The sequence below is a fragment of the Rhinolophus sinicus genome, chromosome 15 (assembly GCF_057876585.1).
Source record: "Rhinolophus sinicus isolate RSI-liver-muscle chromosome 15, RSI-T2T, whole genome shotgun sequence".
NCBI lineage: Eukaryota > Metazoa > Chordata > Mammalia > Chiroptera > Rhinolophidae > Rhinolophus > Rhinolophus sinicus.
In genome coordinates, this window is record NC_142515.1 from 64827033 (window position 1) to 64841764 (window position 14732).

General features: G+C 40.0%; 1 protein-coding gene across 7 annotated transcripts in view; it reads left to right on the forward strand.

The window, feature by feature from the left end:
- LOC109437160 (WASH complex subunit 2) overlaps nt 1-14732 on the forward strand; it is a 51141-nt gene that overhangs the window by 5026 nt on the left and 31383 nt on the right. For 5 of the 7 annotated variants that reach the window (XM_019716166.2, XM_019716168.2, XM_019716170.2 and 2 more), the window contains exons 4-13: nt 1810-1872; nt 4295-4468; nt 6568-6661; nt 7411-7469; nt 8659-8706; nt 10975-11085; nt 11642-11729; nt 12312-12380; nt 13468-13586; nt 14057-14114. In XM_019716166.2, the coding sequence (XP_019571725.2) occupies nt 1810-1872; nt 4295-4468; nt 6568-6661; nt 7411-7469; nt 8659-8706; nt 10975-11085; nt 11642-11729; nt 12312-12380; nt 13468-13586; nt 14057-14114 (883 nt within the window). The remainder of the gene's footprint in view (nt 1-1809; nt 1873-4294; nt 4469-6567; nt 6662-7410; nt 7470-8658; nt 8707-10974; nt 11086-11641; nt 11730-12311; nt 12381-13467; nt 13587-14056; nt 14115-14732) is intronic. The other 2 variants (XM_019716167.2, XM_074337275.1) reach the window with 2 other exon arrangements.

Genomic DNA, 14732 nt, shown 5'->3' on the forward strand with positions numbered 1-14732 from the left:
TTTCTGGCCTCTGTCTTTTATTATGTTTATCGGCTGTATGCCAGTATCACAGTCTTCAATAGATTTCTAATAAGTCTTATTAGGCCAAGTCCTGATTTCTTTTTTTTCAGAATTGTTATGGTTATCCTTGGCTTTTTATGCTCCTGTGTAAATTTGAGGATTATCTTGCGAAGTTCCACAGAAAATCCTATTAGGGTTTTGACTGGAATGCATAGAATTACAACTTTGGTGTTCATGACTTTATACTGTAAATTGTGATGCCAGGAGCATCTCATTGTTTGTGTTTATGATTGTTTTTCCTGGAGCTAAATTTCACAAAGTAGAATTCTGGGGTCAGAAGATATGGACATTTGAAAACAACATTGTCTGATCAGATTGGCAGATATTTAAAAAGGTGGACAACGTCTGTTGGCAAAGGTTTGGGAAATGGGCACTTGAATACATTGTTGGTGACAGTGTGAGTTTTTATACATTTGTTGACAGTCATCTGGAACGAGCTATTAAGATTAAAAGAACAGTTATGTTCTTTGACTTGGTAGTCCTATTTTGGGAAGCCGATCAAAATGAAAGGGCCAGGGCCTGTGAATATGTGTGTGCATATGTTTACAGCAGTTTGTTTACAAGAGGAAAAACAAAATCTCCTAATCTTCACCAATAGGGAACTCTTGAATTAATTATGGTTGAGTTCATACCATAGAATATTATGCAGATATTAGATTAAGTCAAATCTATATGCATTGACCTAGAAAGTGGCTTATGAGGACATTAAGTGAAAAAATGGAACAGAGAAGAGTGTATAGGATGAGTAGCTTTTTATTTAAGAGTAGGAAGGGTGGAAGAACTCTGAATATGTGCGAACATCTATTTATATTTGTGTAAGAGCTACAGGGAACAGAGGAGCACACACCAAGATTAACTTAGTTATTCCAAGGGTTAGGTTGGAAATGGGGAGGGAAATATTTTTAAATGTATCTCTTTTCCATATACATTTATATCGACTTTTTAATTTTAATTGAGATACAATTCACATTCCATAAAATTTACCCTTTGAAAAGGTGTGCAAGTTAGTACGTTTTAATATATTCACAAAGTTATAACCAATACCAGTATCTAATTTCAGAACATTTTCATCACCCCATTGTTTATAACAAGCATATTTTACTTTGGGAGTTTATAAGACAATAAGTACTTTAAAAATAACAGGAAATCACGGTGAGTTGCTGGAGTGATAGCTCTATTGGAAAAGAGAAGCCTGCCTTCCATGCCCATGGGTCCGTCAAACGCCTGGCCTTCTGGCAAATCATTGGTGGGCAAGGCCTGTTTTCATATAAATAGGGTAATAAAAATTTACCAACCATTTTAAGTAAAAGAATGAAAATAACGTTTACCATTTCTATTGCTCAAAATATTAAAGCTCTTATTACCTAGTAGATAAGGTCTACCAGTTGACATTCTCATTAGCCTCACATTCGAGTTACCTGTATCATTGCCCCGTCAGCATTAAATATTAGGTTAAACAAAAAGGTGTGAAAACTGGTGTAGCTGACTGTTTTTGTGATTCCTTAGTCAACAATGAGGTTGAACTTCTATTTATGTTTCCCAGTCATTTGTATCTTTTTTTTTCCTTAATTTAATTTTTGGTGAATTGACTACTGTACTTTTCTTTTTATCCCTAACTAGTCGCTTCAGCTATTTGTCAAATAATCATTTCTTCCTTGTCTATGTCATTTTTAATTTTGTATTCTTACACTGTGACTTATTCAAAATGATGTTCTGACCATTTAAAAATCTATTTGCTTCCATATTTAGCGTGTATATGATGAAGAGGTGGAGGAGCCAGTCCTCAAGGCTGTGACAGAAAAGGCAGAACAGGTACTTGTATTAGATCACTCTTCTGTTGAGTTCCTGACTTAGAGATGAAAAGTGGTGGAGGTTTGTAATGTGGTTGGAGGGGGTGGGGGGATGTGGGGGGACATGGGGAGGGCTGCTCCTCATAGCCCAATAGTCGAACCCTTTTTGCCTCTGAAATTTACTGTATTAAGAAATATGTAGTAAAGATCCTGAATTCTGGCTTCAGGATAGAGCACAGTTCAGCGAAGCTTTTCTGTAAAGGGCCAGTTAGTAAATGTTTTAGGTTTTGCTGGCCTCATTGGTCTCTGTCTTTTTCTTTTTCTTCTTTTCCTCCACCTCTTCTCCTTCCCCCTCCCTAAAAAATACAAAAAACGCTGTTACCTTGAGAGCTATTCAGGAACAGGCCTGGGGTTGGGCTGTAGTTTGAATTCTTTGAAGACTGTGATCCTTATCCCTGCCAGTTAAAAACGACAGTAAGATGGAACCTGGATTAGTTCACACACGTTTGAGTGCCTCCTACATGCCATAGGATGTGTTGGTACAAAGAATATAGACTGTGCAGTAAACATTTATGGAGTAGGAAGGTTTCAGGGAGCTGGTGACTTGGAGAAAGACTTCGCCCCCACAAAGGTTACAGTCTTGGTTGGGGCGACAGGACACAGTGTGTCAGGTGCATGGCTACTCACTGTTTTGGAAGTTCAGAAGAGAAAGAGCTCAGGGGTAAGATAGCAGAGAAAGGCTTCATGATGAGGTGTGAGCTGGGTAAGCAAAGAAGGGCCAGATTGTAAGGCCATTTCAGCAGGAGAGAATGCCGTGAGCTGTGGTTCCCAGTTGGGGGATGTTCCTGGCATTTTCTGGACTCTTAGTGCAAAATCCTGGAGGTTAGATAAGAGGAAGGTAGAGGGGTGAGGGGCAGATGCTGGAGGGCTTCCGAAAGTGGGCTAAGTAGCTGAGGGGCAGCAGTCCTTCCCTTTCCCCCTGTGGCTTCATGGATTCTTCCAGAGTTCTCATCATAGGCCAAAGCACAGATAAAGGATCTTAACTTTCTAGCACTCTGGCAGAATGTGTACCCTTTTCTTCCCACTCAGGAAAGCACAGTGGAATATGTGTACGATTGTTATGGGAGTAGCCTTGAATCAGTTCTAATTTATTCAATTATTCAATCAGCTCTAATTATTAAATCACTTGAAAAAGTTGGTCTTTTATCAGTTACTGTTACTTGTCATATATGAAGCTGTCAGACTAGGAAAGGATATTAGAAACCAGCTACAGTTCTCCCTATTTCCAAACTTTTTTAAAATAAGAAGGTTTGAATAGTACTATTTTTAATAGTACTCCAGGATTTGCTAACCACTGAAGTCCAGTGGTATCCAGTTGCACCAAGTCAGGTTCAATTTTAAAGTGAAAGTGTTTAGTGAACTGTTTTTAAAAAGTCACTGTATATTTATTTCACAAATGTATTTTCACACACTTACAGTGTTAGCTATTTAACTAGAACGAGGCCTACCAGAGTATTAAAAAGATGCAGCCCAAACAAAAAAGCTCACTTAGAAAGACTCCCATACTTGACATAAAAGTGTAAAATGTTCGTAGGGTTTTCCCTGTTGGCCCTGAAAACACTGCATGGTTGGGTTCTTTCTATAAGTATGTATCAGTTTCTGGGATATTTGTGAAGAGGGGAAATGACACAATTTCTTTTTCAACATTTTTGACAACTGATGGGTCACAGTTGAGTGTGTGAAGGGGCTGTCATTGAGAGCTGCTGTGGTAGGAAATGGAGACCTGTGGAATATTTTCAGCAGGTTGGTGACATGCACAGACTTCTGCGGGGGGGGCATTGTTCTGGGGTGATGGATGGGATAGATTAGAGATGAAACTGACCCTCTCTTGGTTTGAAACAAATTGATAAAATAACTGTAATTTTCCAGTTGTTTTTGAATTATAATTGAAACATGACATCTCTGGCTGGAGTATTTTCTTCTAAGTCTTTATTCCTAACATTGTCCAAAGGATCACTAACCAAGATTAGTGGGATATCGTCATGGTGAAGCTAAAAGTCTAGGCTCTTCATTCCTCCAGTAGCAGGGAAGGAAGTGCCATTTGAGGGCTTGTGATGTCCCATCCATGGTTAGTGTACTTTCACCCAAGTTGTCTGGCTGAACCAGCACAAAGGAGTGCTTTTGTTTCTGAGGACAATGAACCTGGAGCTCTGGGACCTTAGGTACTTCGATCCATGTCCTGAAAGTGACAAACTTAGGATTGAAAACTTAACTCCAAAGTCTGTGTGGAGGCAGAATCTGACTTTTGTTTACATTTTAATTAAGAATTTTTTTATTTTTATTTTTTGGAGCATAAGTCCAGGCCTTAGAGAACATTTGCAGTGTTTTATTATGGTTATATCAATATATTGGCGATCCACGCTGAACAGTGTTTTTTTTTGTAGGAGAAGACTCGGGAACAGAAAGAAGTAGATCTGATTCCTAAAGTTCAGGAGGCTGTGAACTATGGTTTACAAGTGTTGGACAGTGCATTTGAGCAACTCGATATAAAAGCAGGAAACTCCGACTCTGAAGAAGAGGATGCTAATGAGAGGGTAGAGCTGATCCTTGAACCAAAGGTAAAGACATTTGATCCAGGTACTTATTGTTACACCTGTTATGTTTTGCGAACTGTATTTGGATACAGAATTAGTAAAATATGCACTTTACTTCTAGAAAGTGGACATGCCACTTAGCAGTCTCGCGTTTACTCCATCAGAAAGATCTGCTCTCCTCGCATGTTGAGCACTTACTGGGCACAAGTAGCGTGCCCAGTGAGGGCAGTACGGAGTTAGAGCAGGGTTCCTACTCTCGTGATGCTTATGACCTCGAGATGGTGGGAGAGGGGAGACATTTTTATGAGTCACCATCATAAGTGCTCTGAGAGAAAACTGACCTCTAGCTGGGGAAATTAGGGTAAAGATGAGGCTTGAATTGGGTTTTGAAGGATGAGAAGGCTAATGAGAGGTGGAGGTTGTTCAGAACCTGAAATTCTGTAGTTTGTGTTAAAGGAGACTAGAAGTATTGAAAGACATTTGGGTTGTTTCCAGGTTTTGGCTATTATGATAAAGCTGCTATGCTTGTGTATGAACAGACTATTAGCCTAACAGGTATTTATTGCTTTACTGTTACTGTCTCTCAGATTGCGAAAGGAGACAGTGGCAACACAGATTCACTCAGGAGAAACACAAAAGCTGCTGTGTTGCTTTTGAAAGTCCTTGTGATACGCAGGTGCCTCAGGAATTGAAACGTGCCACAAACCCAGACTCTTCTAGTCGTTTATTTGGTTGACATTTCTCTTCCAGTTTGTGCTTCCAGTGTCGCACGGGTTGGGGCTGATCCTTTAGCACTGGGACACTTGATGGCTTGTATTTTTACTGTAGGGATATAGAAGTCAGCAGTGGACCCTGGGCCACATTTGTGACTTCCAAGTCACACACCACTTTCTGTTTTACAGGAGCACTTTGAAGGCCTTCTGAGTCAGTGAGCAGTCAGCCCAATTACCACTTCCTTTTCTTTGCACTAAATTGGTTGCTATTGTATCTTTAACCTTTACATTACGCTTCCCAAACTTTATGCTGTGTGAAGCATAGAATTATTCTCCCTTGTCCCCCAGAGTCTGTTTGATAAGGAAGAGATATTATGGCCAAAGGGTCATGCCTCACAGAAAACAAGTGAGCTTTTCCTCAGCAGTGGAGATGGGAGGTTGTCCTGGTGGGGGGAGTGCTTTCTTGTCCTTAAATTTTTAATGTGTGTGATGGGTGGGACTTAGGAGTAGGGGACTGAAATGCAAGGATCTCCAACATGTGTTATCCTGTACAGTCGCCTTTATCTCATCCAATGTTTTATCATCTGGTCGTCTTTTACCAACTTCAGTTCTCTAAATTATACAGTGTGAACCTCTCGGGATGCTGTTATTCTCTGAGATATTTTTTCTCCCAGAAAAGTTCTCATCAGACTTTTAGACATTGCATTCACGATGTGGACTATAGATATTCGCACAGTTGCCCTTGTGTTTCTTGTCATGTAGTCTGCGCTTCCTGTGGTCTGTTCAGTCTTCTGCTTTGCGCTGTTGCCATGCAAAGGAGCGCTGCATACCCTCTGTGCTGTGTTAGTGACCTTTTGGCCATGCCTTCTCCACCAAGCCTGCACATTCCCACCTGCCTTCTCATAGTTATAGAAAACCATTTGGGTTTTCTCAGGACTCAGGACTCATAGGTTGAGTGGTTGACTTTTGTTCAGTGGTGCAGCTTTTTAGGGGAGGAAGGGGAGTTCGGAGTCATCAGAGCTTGCCAGAGTTCCTGGTTCTTTTCTAGGTCCTCCTTCTGTTGAAGTTGTGCTTTGAAGTGCCCCATGTGGCTGTGAATTTGTGCCCCTCTCCCTGATTACTGCTGGTAAATGGTGTGCAGGCTTTGCCACTTTTGTTAATATAGTTAGGTTCTTAAGAAAGGAGATGCTGTATGATTCAGCTTCACTTTGCCATCTTTACCAAAGATTTGACTTTTTTTTAATCAATGATTTTTTTTTTTGTACTTTTAATCCTGCTGTATTTCTTAGTGTCCCCTTTTATCATGTAACTTGTTTGGGGTAGTCAGATGAAATAAAATATCAAATGGGAAACTTAATGTTACTTTGCAACCTAAATCTTTAATGGCTGATTCCCTTTCATGTTTTGCAGGATCTGTACATTGATCGTCCTTTACCTTATTTGATTGGGTCAAAGCTGTTCATGGAGCAGGAAGACGTGGGTCTTGGAGAGCTGTCTAGTGAAGGTACTCTTTTACACCAAATATTTTTGTTACTTTTAACATTTATATCTTTTTATTTTGAAATAATTTCAAGCTTTACATTAATGTTGTAAGAGTAGTACCAAGAACTCCCACACACCCTTCACCCAGGCTTACTGGTTAACATTTCACCACATTTGTTTTCTCTCTCTGAACAGATACACATAATATTTTTTTCTGAACCTATTTGAGAGTCATCAATCAGACATCATGCCCTATTACTCCCAAATATTTCTCTGTATATTTTCTGTGAACAAGGACATTCTCTTATATAACCACAGTATAATTGTCAAAGTCAGGAAATTTTACATAATACTATTGGCTAATCCTCAGTCATACTCAAATTTTGCCAGTTGTTCCAATAACATCCTTTACAGTCTCTTTTTTTTTTCTGGTCTAGCATTCAATTCAGGATCACTCACTGCATTTAGCCGTCCAAAAAAAAAAAATTATCTTCGCTTTTCACTACTGTGACATCTTTGAAGATGTCAGTTTTTTCCATTGTAATTAATAAATTTTTTTGTAATTAGTATCTTGGGAGATACGTAGAGGCTATCTAAATATTTTATTCCGCACTGTAGTAAAGATACTTTTAATTCCAGTTAATGGTATAATATAGTTTTATCAAAATCTCTGTGATGCTGATATGTGGTGGTTTATGATTTTGAGAAGGAACTAAATAAGCACATTTTCTTATGAATATTGGCAATAACCCTAATTTTTCTTCTAAACAGAAGGGTCAGTAGGCAGCGATCGTGGTAGCATTGTGGACAGCGAAGAAGAGAACGAAGAGGTAAGGGCTGCATCGTGCGTCCAGGCCATGATAGGCAGGCAACTCAGGGTGTGTTGAGCAGGCCAAGTAAATAACATAGCTCTGATTCAGTCTGTTTTCGTAAGTCTTTTAACAGTGATAGAAGCTGTATTCTCAAGCTTTCTCCTTGGGATTAGATTTCCGTTTTGTCTTGCGTACAAGAACTGGAAAACTGCTTTAATCCCTTTCACCATTTCCCTCTTCCACCTCCCCAGCAAATCCTGTTTTTACCAATAGGTTTTGAGGGGCACAGTGTAGATATTTTGGTAGAATTGCTCTCTGCCTACGATAGTCTTTTGAGTAATTTGTATTTTTGAATAATTCTAGGAAAAAAGTCCACATTTGAAGCTTTTATTATAAAGCCTCCTAGAGAGAAGAATGCTCAAAGCATCCACTTATGTCTAGCTTTGTTGCTGCTTCTAGCATCTTCATACCCACAGAGCGTAATCTGACCCCTGCTCTGGGGTCTCCAGGTCTGTGGACCTTGACCACTGTTGTATCTGGATTTGTCCCTTTAGATGGAATATTTGTTACTACAAAGGGCAGTGACAGTTGAAGGCTAATTCTGCGTGTGGATTTCTAAAAGGAGACAGTATTGTATGCGTGTACTTCTCTCTTCTGCCTTCTGCACAGTCCCCTCCTTCAGTCAGCCCTCCAAACAAAACACCTACCAGTGGGAAAATACCTTTTCTTAATAACCTCGCTGTGACGGATGGTCATGAGCTGAATCCTTTGCTTTTAGCCATTCATACAACTCTTGACATGATTGGAGGTGGCAGTTACTGGTGTTCCCTCTGGGGCCTGATGAAGTAGTTATCCTATTTAGAGGAGTGGAGTCCAAAAATGTAAAAATCACACAAATCAATTTTGGGTAATTTAGTTAATTAAATGTACAACTCTTGCTTTAAGCCCAAAGGTTAGAGATGGTAGTGCAGATAGATATGAACAAATTCTTACAGATGTTTCAATTAACCACCAAAGTTACCTGTTCACTGGAGCAGCCCTTGGCCATGTTGGCAGCTGCCCATCTCACCTGTACTTGTCACTTCAGGTACCCAGTGACCAGTAGAGAAACTGACTGTTGACTAGCCCCAAAAACTAGCCCCCAAATCATTTCGGTACTTCTGAGTAAAACCTGTTTTAACAACAAAGCCTTTTTTTTCCCTTAAAGGAGTCAGATGGAGATTTTGCCAATCATAGTGACAATGAGCAAAACCGGGTAAGGCTCATGTATTGAAGTGACTTTAGTTTTAAATGTTAATTGAAGCATAGCAGATATACTAAATACATACTAAAATTACTTTTGAATGACTTATGAGACAATAAGGATTTATTCATGTTTACAACCAGTTTTCCTTCAAGCATTTCATGTGTTTTTTGTTTTGTTTTGTTTTTTGTTTTTTTTTTATTGGGGAAGGGGAACAGGACTTTATTGGGGAACACTGTGTACTTCCAGGCCTTTTTTTTTTTTTTCCCAAGTCAAGTTGTTTTCCTTTCAATCTCAGTTGTGGAGGGTGCTGTTCAGCTTCAAGTTGTTGTTGCTAGCTCCAGGTCCAGTTGCCGTTGCTAGTTGCAGGGGGCGCTGCCCACCATCCCTTGTGGGAGTCAAGGAATTGAACTGGCAACCTTGTGGTTGAGAGCCCGCACTCCAACCAGCTGAGCCATCCGGGAGGCAGCTCAGCTCAAGGTGCCGTGTTCAACCTTAGTTGCAGGGGGCAGAGCCCACCATCCCTTGCGGAACTCGAGGAGTTGAACTGGCAACCTTGTGGTTGAGAGCCCACTGGCCCATGTGGGAATCGAACCGGCAGCCTTCGGAGTTAGGAGCATGGAGCTCTAACTGCCTGAGCCACCGGGCCGGCCCCAAGCATTTCATGTTTTGATGCTATTACCCCTTGTATATTATTTTTCAATTTTGCTTTATATTTTGTCTTTATTTTTCTTAGAAAACAAAAAAGTGAAAAACAAAATTGAGAAACAGAGCCTCTAAAAGAAGTCCTGGTTACCCAAACTGAACTAATTGCACCCTCTCCCCTGTTTTAAAATTTGAGACAATATAGCAGTAACGTTAAGGACCACTCAAAAGATGAAAAATCTTCTAATCTTACTGTTTTAGTATCGCTGTATTAATTTTGGGGGACCTTTCTAAGGATATATTCTTTTCATAATACGTATAGTTTATTTTCTGCTATTTTACATTAACATAAGTGTTTCCTTGTCATTTTAAATAGTCTTTGTAATTTGCTTTCTAAACTTCTGTATTTCTAAGCAAATGATATATGATACTGTCGTAGTCTCCATATGTATATGGGAAATAGTTTATTTTCAGGATTTTATTTTTGAGATAATGATACATTCAGTATTTTCCTACATAAATACTGAATGTATCATTATCTCAAAAATAAAATCTGTGACCTATTTCCTTAGGAATGAGGTAGTGTAGAGTTATATTAAAGGCTCTTGATATTACTGTCTGATGGACATTCTAAATTACAGATCCTGTGTAATGATTTTCCTGCACTTATCAGCACTGTGATTATGATTTTTGCCACCATAATATATGTACAGTGGTATATTGATATCATCCTAATTTGCATTTGAGTTTCCTAATTGGGAAATACTTTTTCATAAAAATTTTTGACTATTAAATGAAGGATTTGGTACTTTTTGGTTGGTACTTATATTTTCCCAGTTGTATTCACAAATGTCACTCGTCTCTATAATTTTAATAACCAAGCCATATCTCCTTCTGTGGAATTTACTATTAAGACCCATAAACTTAGGCAGTTTTTGAAATAGTATACTATAGTGATCAAAAGCATTTGCTTATCCATTGAAAATAGACTGGTTTTGTGTGCCACAGCCAACCTCAGAGTTCTAAGGATTTTAGCATAGTGCATGGCACAGTATATTGATTTAAACATTTAAAAAAATTTAAATTATACATACCAGTGGCTGCTTTTATAAAAATTAAAACTTAATAGATAAAGCTTAGTTTGAGCCCTGTGACCCTCATCTTCTCACACTCTCCAGAAGTAATTCGTGTTATTATCTGGGAGTGTATCTTTCCAAGTGTTTTTCTTTGCTTTTACAAGTATTTCTGCCTCCATGAAAAGGGTGTAGGGCCAAGGGGGGTGCCAGGTATCATGCTGGATTTATCACACAGTTTTTTCACTTGATGCTTTGGATATCTCACCAGTTGTTGCAGCTTGTTCCTTTTAACTGTTAGTATTATTATGATAAGATGAAACTTAGTTTATTCCTTTCTCTAGTGACATTTTAAATATTCCAGTATTTTGTTGTTATTTTCTTGCACTGGCAGTAAACCTGTGTGTCTTGTTCTAGCACCTGCACTGCTCGTAACTTTTGCTTCATCATCATCATCATTTAACAAGCGAGTACCGTTTTGCCTAAAGGCTAAGTGGCACTGTCTCTTTTTCAACTCGATGAACTTATCTAATAGCTCTAATCTGGTGGTTTATATCCTTAGCACACTGCACAGATGAGTGATGAGGAAGAGGATGATGATGGTTGTGACATTTTTGCTGACTCTGAGAAGGAGGAGGAAGATACTGAGGACCTCGGAGAAAACACTAGACCTGTAAGAGAGACTGAACCTTGGTATCTTTCGGCAAGGTTTGGAAGTGGTACCTAAGACTCATTCCTTCTATTGTACTTTATATTTGTAACTGTCTTATTTTATGTCACATTTGTGTTTCCATTTATACTTTTGAACATAAGCGTTGAGTATCCCAAGTTGCCTTATAGGTGTTAATTTCTCTTTCAAATGTTACAATTTCACAAGTCAGATCATTCAAAATATATTCAGTTCTAGAGTTTAAGACCCCAATAATCCTTCCTCGTTCCCCACTCCAAGCACCTCGTGGTGGTTTTCTTATCTAGCTCTTCAAACAAGTATTTAATGAATTTTTAAAAAAATAAGGAAATATGGAGGATGTCCCTTTGAAGGGACACCAGGTCCTGTCTCTCAGGTGGTCTGTATAGCGTGCATGTATTTCAATCCATTTAGTTAAATCCTATTTTATCAGTCCAATATTGTTGCCATTGTTTACACAATTTTGTTAGGTATTCCAAAGTAAACTGTAATAGTTGGTATGTTATAAAAAGGTGATTCTTTTGGTCTCCTCTGCCTGTAGAAAAGAAATAGACCAACGTCATTTGCTGATGAGCTGGCCGCCCGGATCAGAGGGGATGCTGCAAGCCAGGTGGCAGAAGACCGAACAGGTACATCCCCAGATGAGTTACGGGGAAGTGCGGCCCTCCGCAGAGCTTGACTAAATGGGTGAAGTTCCCCGTTTAGTTTTACTAAGGCACAAGAGGATTGCGTCGTACTTCTCGTTCTTCTTTTGACTTCAGATTCTTTAATAACTGAACATTGTGGACCTCCCAGGAAAAATGCACATTTATATAACATTGTATATGCAACTTCAGGGGATTGGTGGATGCCCCAGGGAACCATGGGCCCCAGATTCAGAATCTCTGCCTTAATATTTACTCCCATATCTTGACTAAATGAAAATGTACTGGACAGTATGTTCTAGTGATTTAGCAGGATGGGAAAATGGCAGGATAATTCTTTCAGCAAGTGCGGTCTTGGTATGCACGTGACCCTGGTATGTAAGCTGAAACTGAGTGCCTGCTATGGTAAGGCACTGGCTGAAGGGCTCCGGTGGAGCTGAGAGACAAAGTTCAGTGGCTTTCTCTGAGCTTGGGAGTCATGAGGGTGGCTCACATGTTTGTGAAAGATCAGTAGATAAATACGAAGTGTAGACTGAGTGTGGTTAAAACTGTGACATATTCTTCAAGTTTTATCTCCAGAAGCAAAACCTAAGAAGACACCAAGAGAGAAGAACGAAAGGAGAACCCCCGCAGATGGTAGGCCTTTCCCTCAATTCTGGTGTTTTCGGAGGCTCTTAACTCAGGATATTGCTTGCGTAATTCAAAGTGCCACTTTAGATGCAATGGTGCCTATGTCTCGATTCATGCTACAGAGCATTTAAAAGCATGCTTTGGGTGCTGGGAGGAGAGATGGGTGTGGAAGAAAATTCTGTGAGGATTTGAATTACTAGATTTTATAGTGATCATTAGCTGTTTTTCCAAAATTCTCTTCAAATATAGAAACTAGGGGTCTTGAGCATGTTTTTGTGTTTTTTTTCCCCCTTCTGCCTCCCCCCCCCCCCCAAACCTCCCTCCACTCTGGTTCAAGCCGTTGTTTCTCAGTCTAGTTGTGTAGGACACAGCTCCCTGGCCCATGCTGGTATTATGAGCCCATCCTCCCCCTCCCCCCCCCCCCCCCAGGCAGTCGGTCGCCTTTCATCGGTTGGCCGCACACAGCAGCTCATGGCAGTTCTTACTGGCTGCTGACGCTGGCTGCTGGCTACTCATCCTGGCCACCGGCCGCTCATGGGCAGCACACAGTAGCCAACGGCAGCCCACAGTGGCTCAGGGCAGCCCAGCTCCAGGGAGAGCTGTTGTTCACAATCTTAGCTGTAGAGGGCGGAGCTCTACATATGTTTTTTAATAAAGAATATACCAGGCTCTGTCATGTTAAACAATAATGCCCATTACATTTCCACCTGTGACTGAGCAATCTGCAAATCTCTTTGTTTAGCCTGCCCTTCCCCCAAATTCGTGGTGGGGTGTTTCTGAATGGCAGTCACCATATACTTGCTTCAGAAGACATAAATCTAGATTAAAGGGATCACCTATGGAATTTACCCTGCTCCAGACATTTCCAGACTTTAAGGTGGGAACCTGGAGAGTCTTTTAAGGGATTCAGTGGACTGTTCAATGAGTTTTTGTTAGAAATTTCTCAGACTGCCAGCACTTAAATACCCCTTGTTACATATGGTTAGATAAACTCTATGCCAATTTTGGAGATGTTGCAAAGGCTAAACCCCGGAATTTAAGTACCAACCCTATCTTTAACTCTCCCTGCAAAACATTCCTTTCTGTTTGCCAGATAAAGAAGAGAGTTTGTTTTCACCCCCCAAGCTGACTGATGAAGACTTCTCACCATTTGGCTCGAGAGGTGGCCTGTTCAGTGGAGGGAAGGGGCTTTTTGACGATGAGGATGAGGAGGTGAGTCAGGGGTAATTGGAAGCTCTCCATAGCTGTGTCAAGGGTACATAAGAAAGAAATACATCTTGTTCCTTTAGGAGGGAAAAAAGTGGCTTCTTAGTTGAAAGTTACCTCTTTCATATTTGGGGAGATTTGTGTTTAAGAATCACAAAGTGAGAAAATACTGTATCCTAATGCCCTTTGTTAGGTGGGGAGAGGATGTGGAGCTGTTAATAGTGAATAATTTACTTCATAAGGCAATTGTTTCTTATCTATTGTCTTCTTCCATGTTTGTATTTAATTTCTGGACAGACTTAAATTCTTTAAGGGTCTGATTTTGCCATAGTCTTCACTTTGCAACTGATTTTCAGGCAGGACAGCAAATATGTACCTTTAAACTTTACAAGGTACTTTTCTTTAGAAAGCCTCAAAGGCAGTGACATTTTCTACTGTGTTTTTGAATTCTGTGTCGTCTATTTCATTACAACCAGAGTGACCTCTTCAGGGAAGCCCCTCAGGACCGAGAGGCTCGAACCCCAGCTAGTGAAGGTAAGCTCAGATAGAGGCTGGCTGTGCTTCATTGTGCCCAGATTTCCAAAACTGTTTACTTTGCATTAGGAGGGGGAGTCCCTGGAGTTGTTCCCAAGCCTTGTTTCTTTGTCAGGCAGGAAGCTGTTGTATTTACCTCAGTCTAGTTAAAAGTAGTTTATTTGCACTAATTCATGTCTTGGAAAAAATAAAGAGTGTTATCTGTAAACCCACATCACAATTTGCCTCTTAGAGAATTCATAAAAAGTCAAACAGGAAAAATACCCTAGCAACACATTTTAATTTAATCAAGTTTAACTGAAAGAAACACTTGTAAAATTCTGCATATAAATTTGAGATCAATAATTCCTCAGCCCATTGTGCATCATATCTGTGGAGTTTTTAAAAGGCACACACACCTAAAAAAATTTTTTAAATTACAAATTTTATTGCTTTAGGCCTGTGGTAGTTCTTGGGAATTGGGAATTAGTTATTTTAAGCAACTGGGTCTCCCCAGGCCACGAGTCATCAGATTTTGGACCGTTCAGACGCTGCCTTGATTGTCCTGTGGTGCCTGATCTCCACTTTTTGGCATCGGTGATTTGCCTAGTTTCCCCCTATCCTGTTTCTGTCTTGATT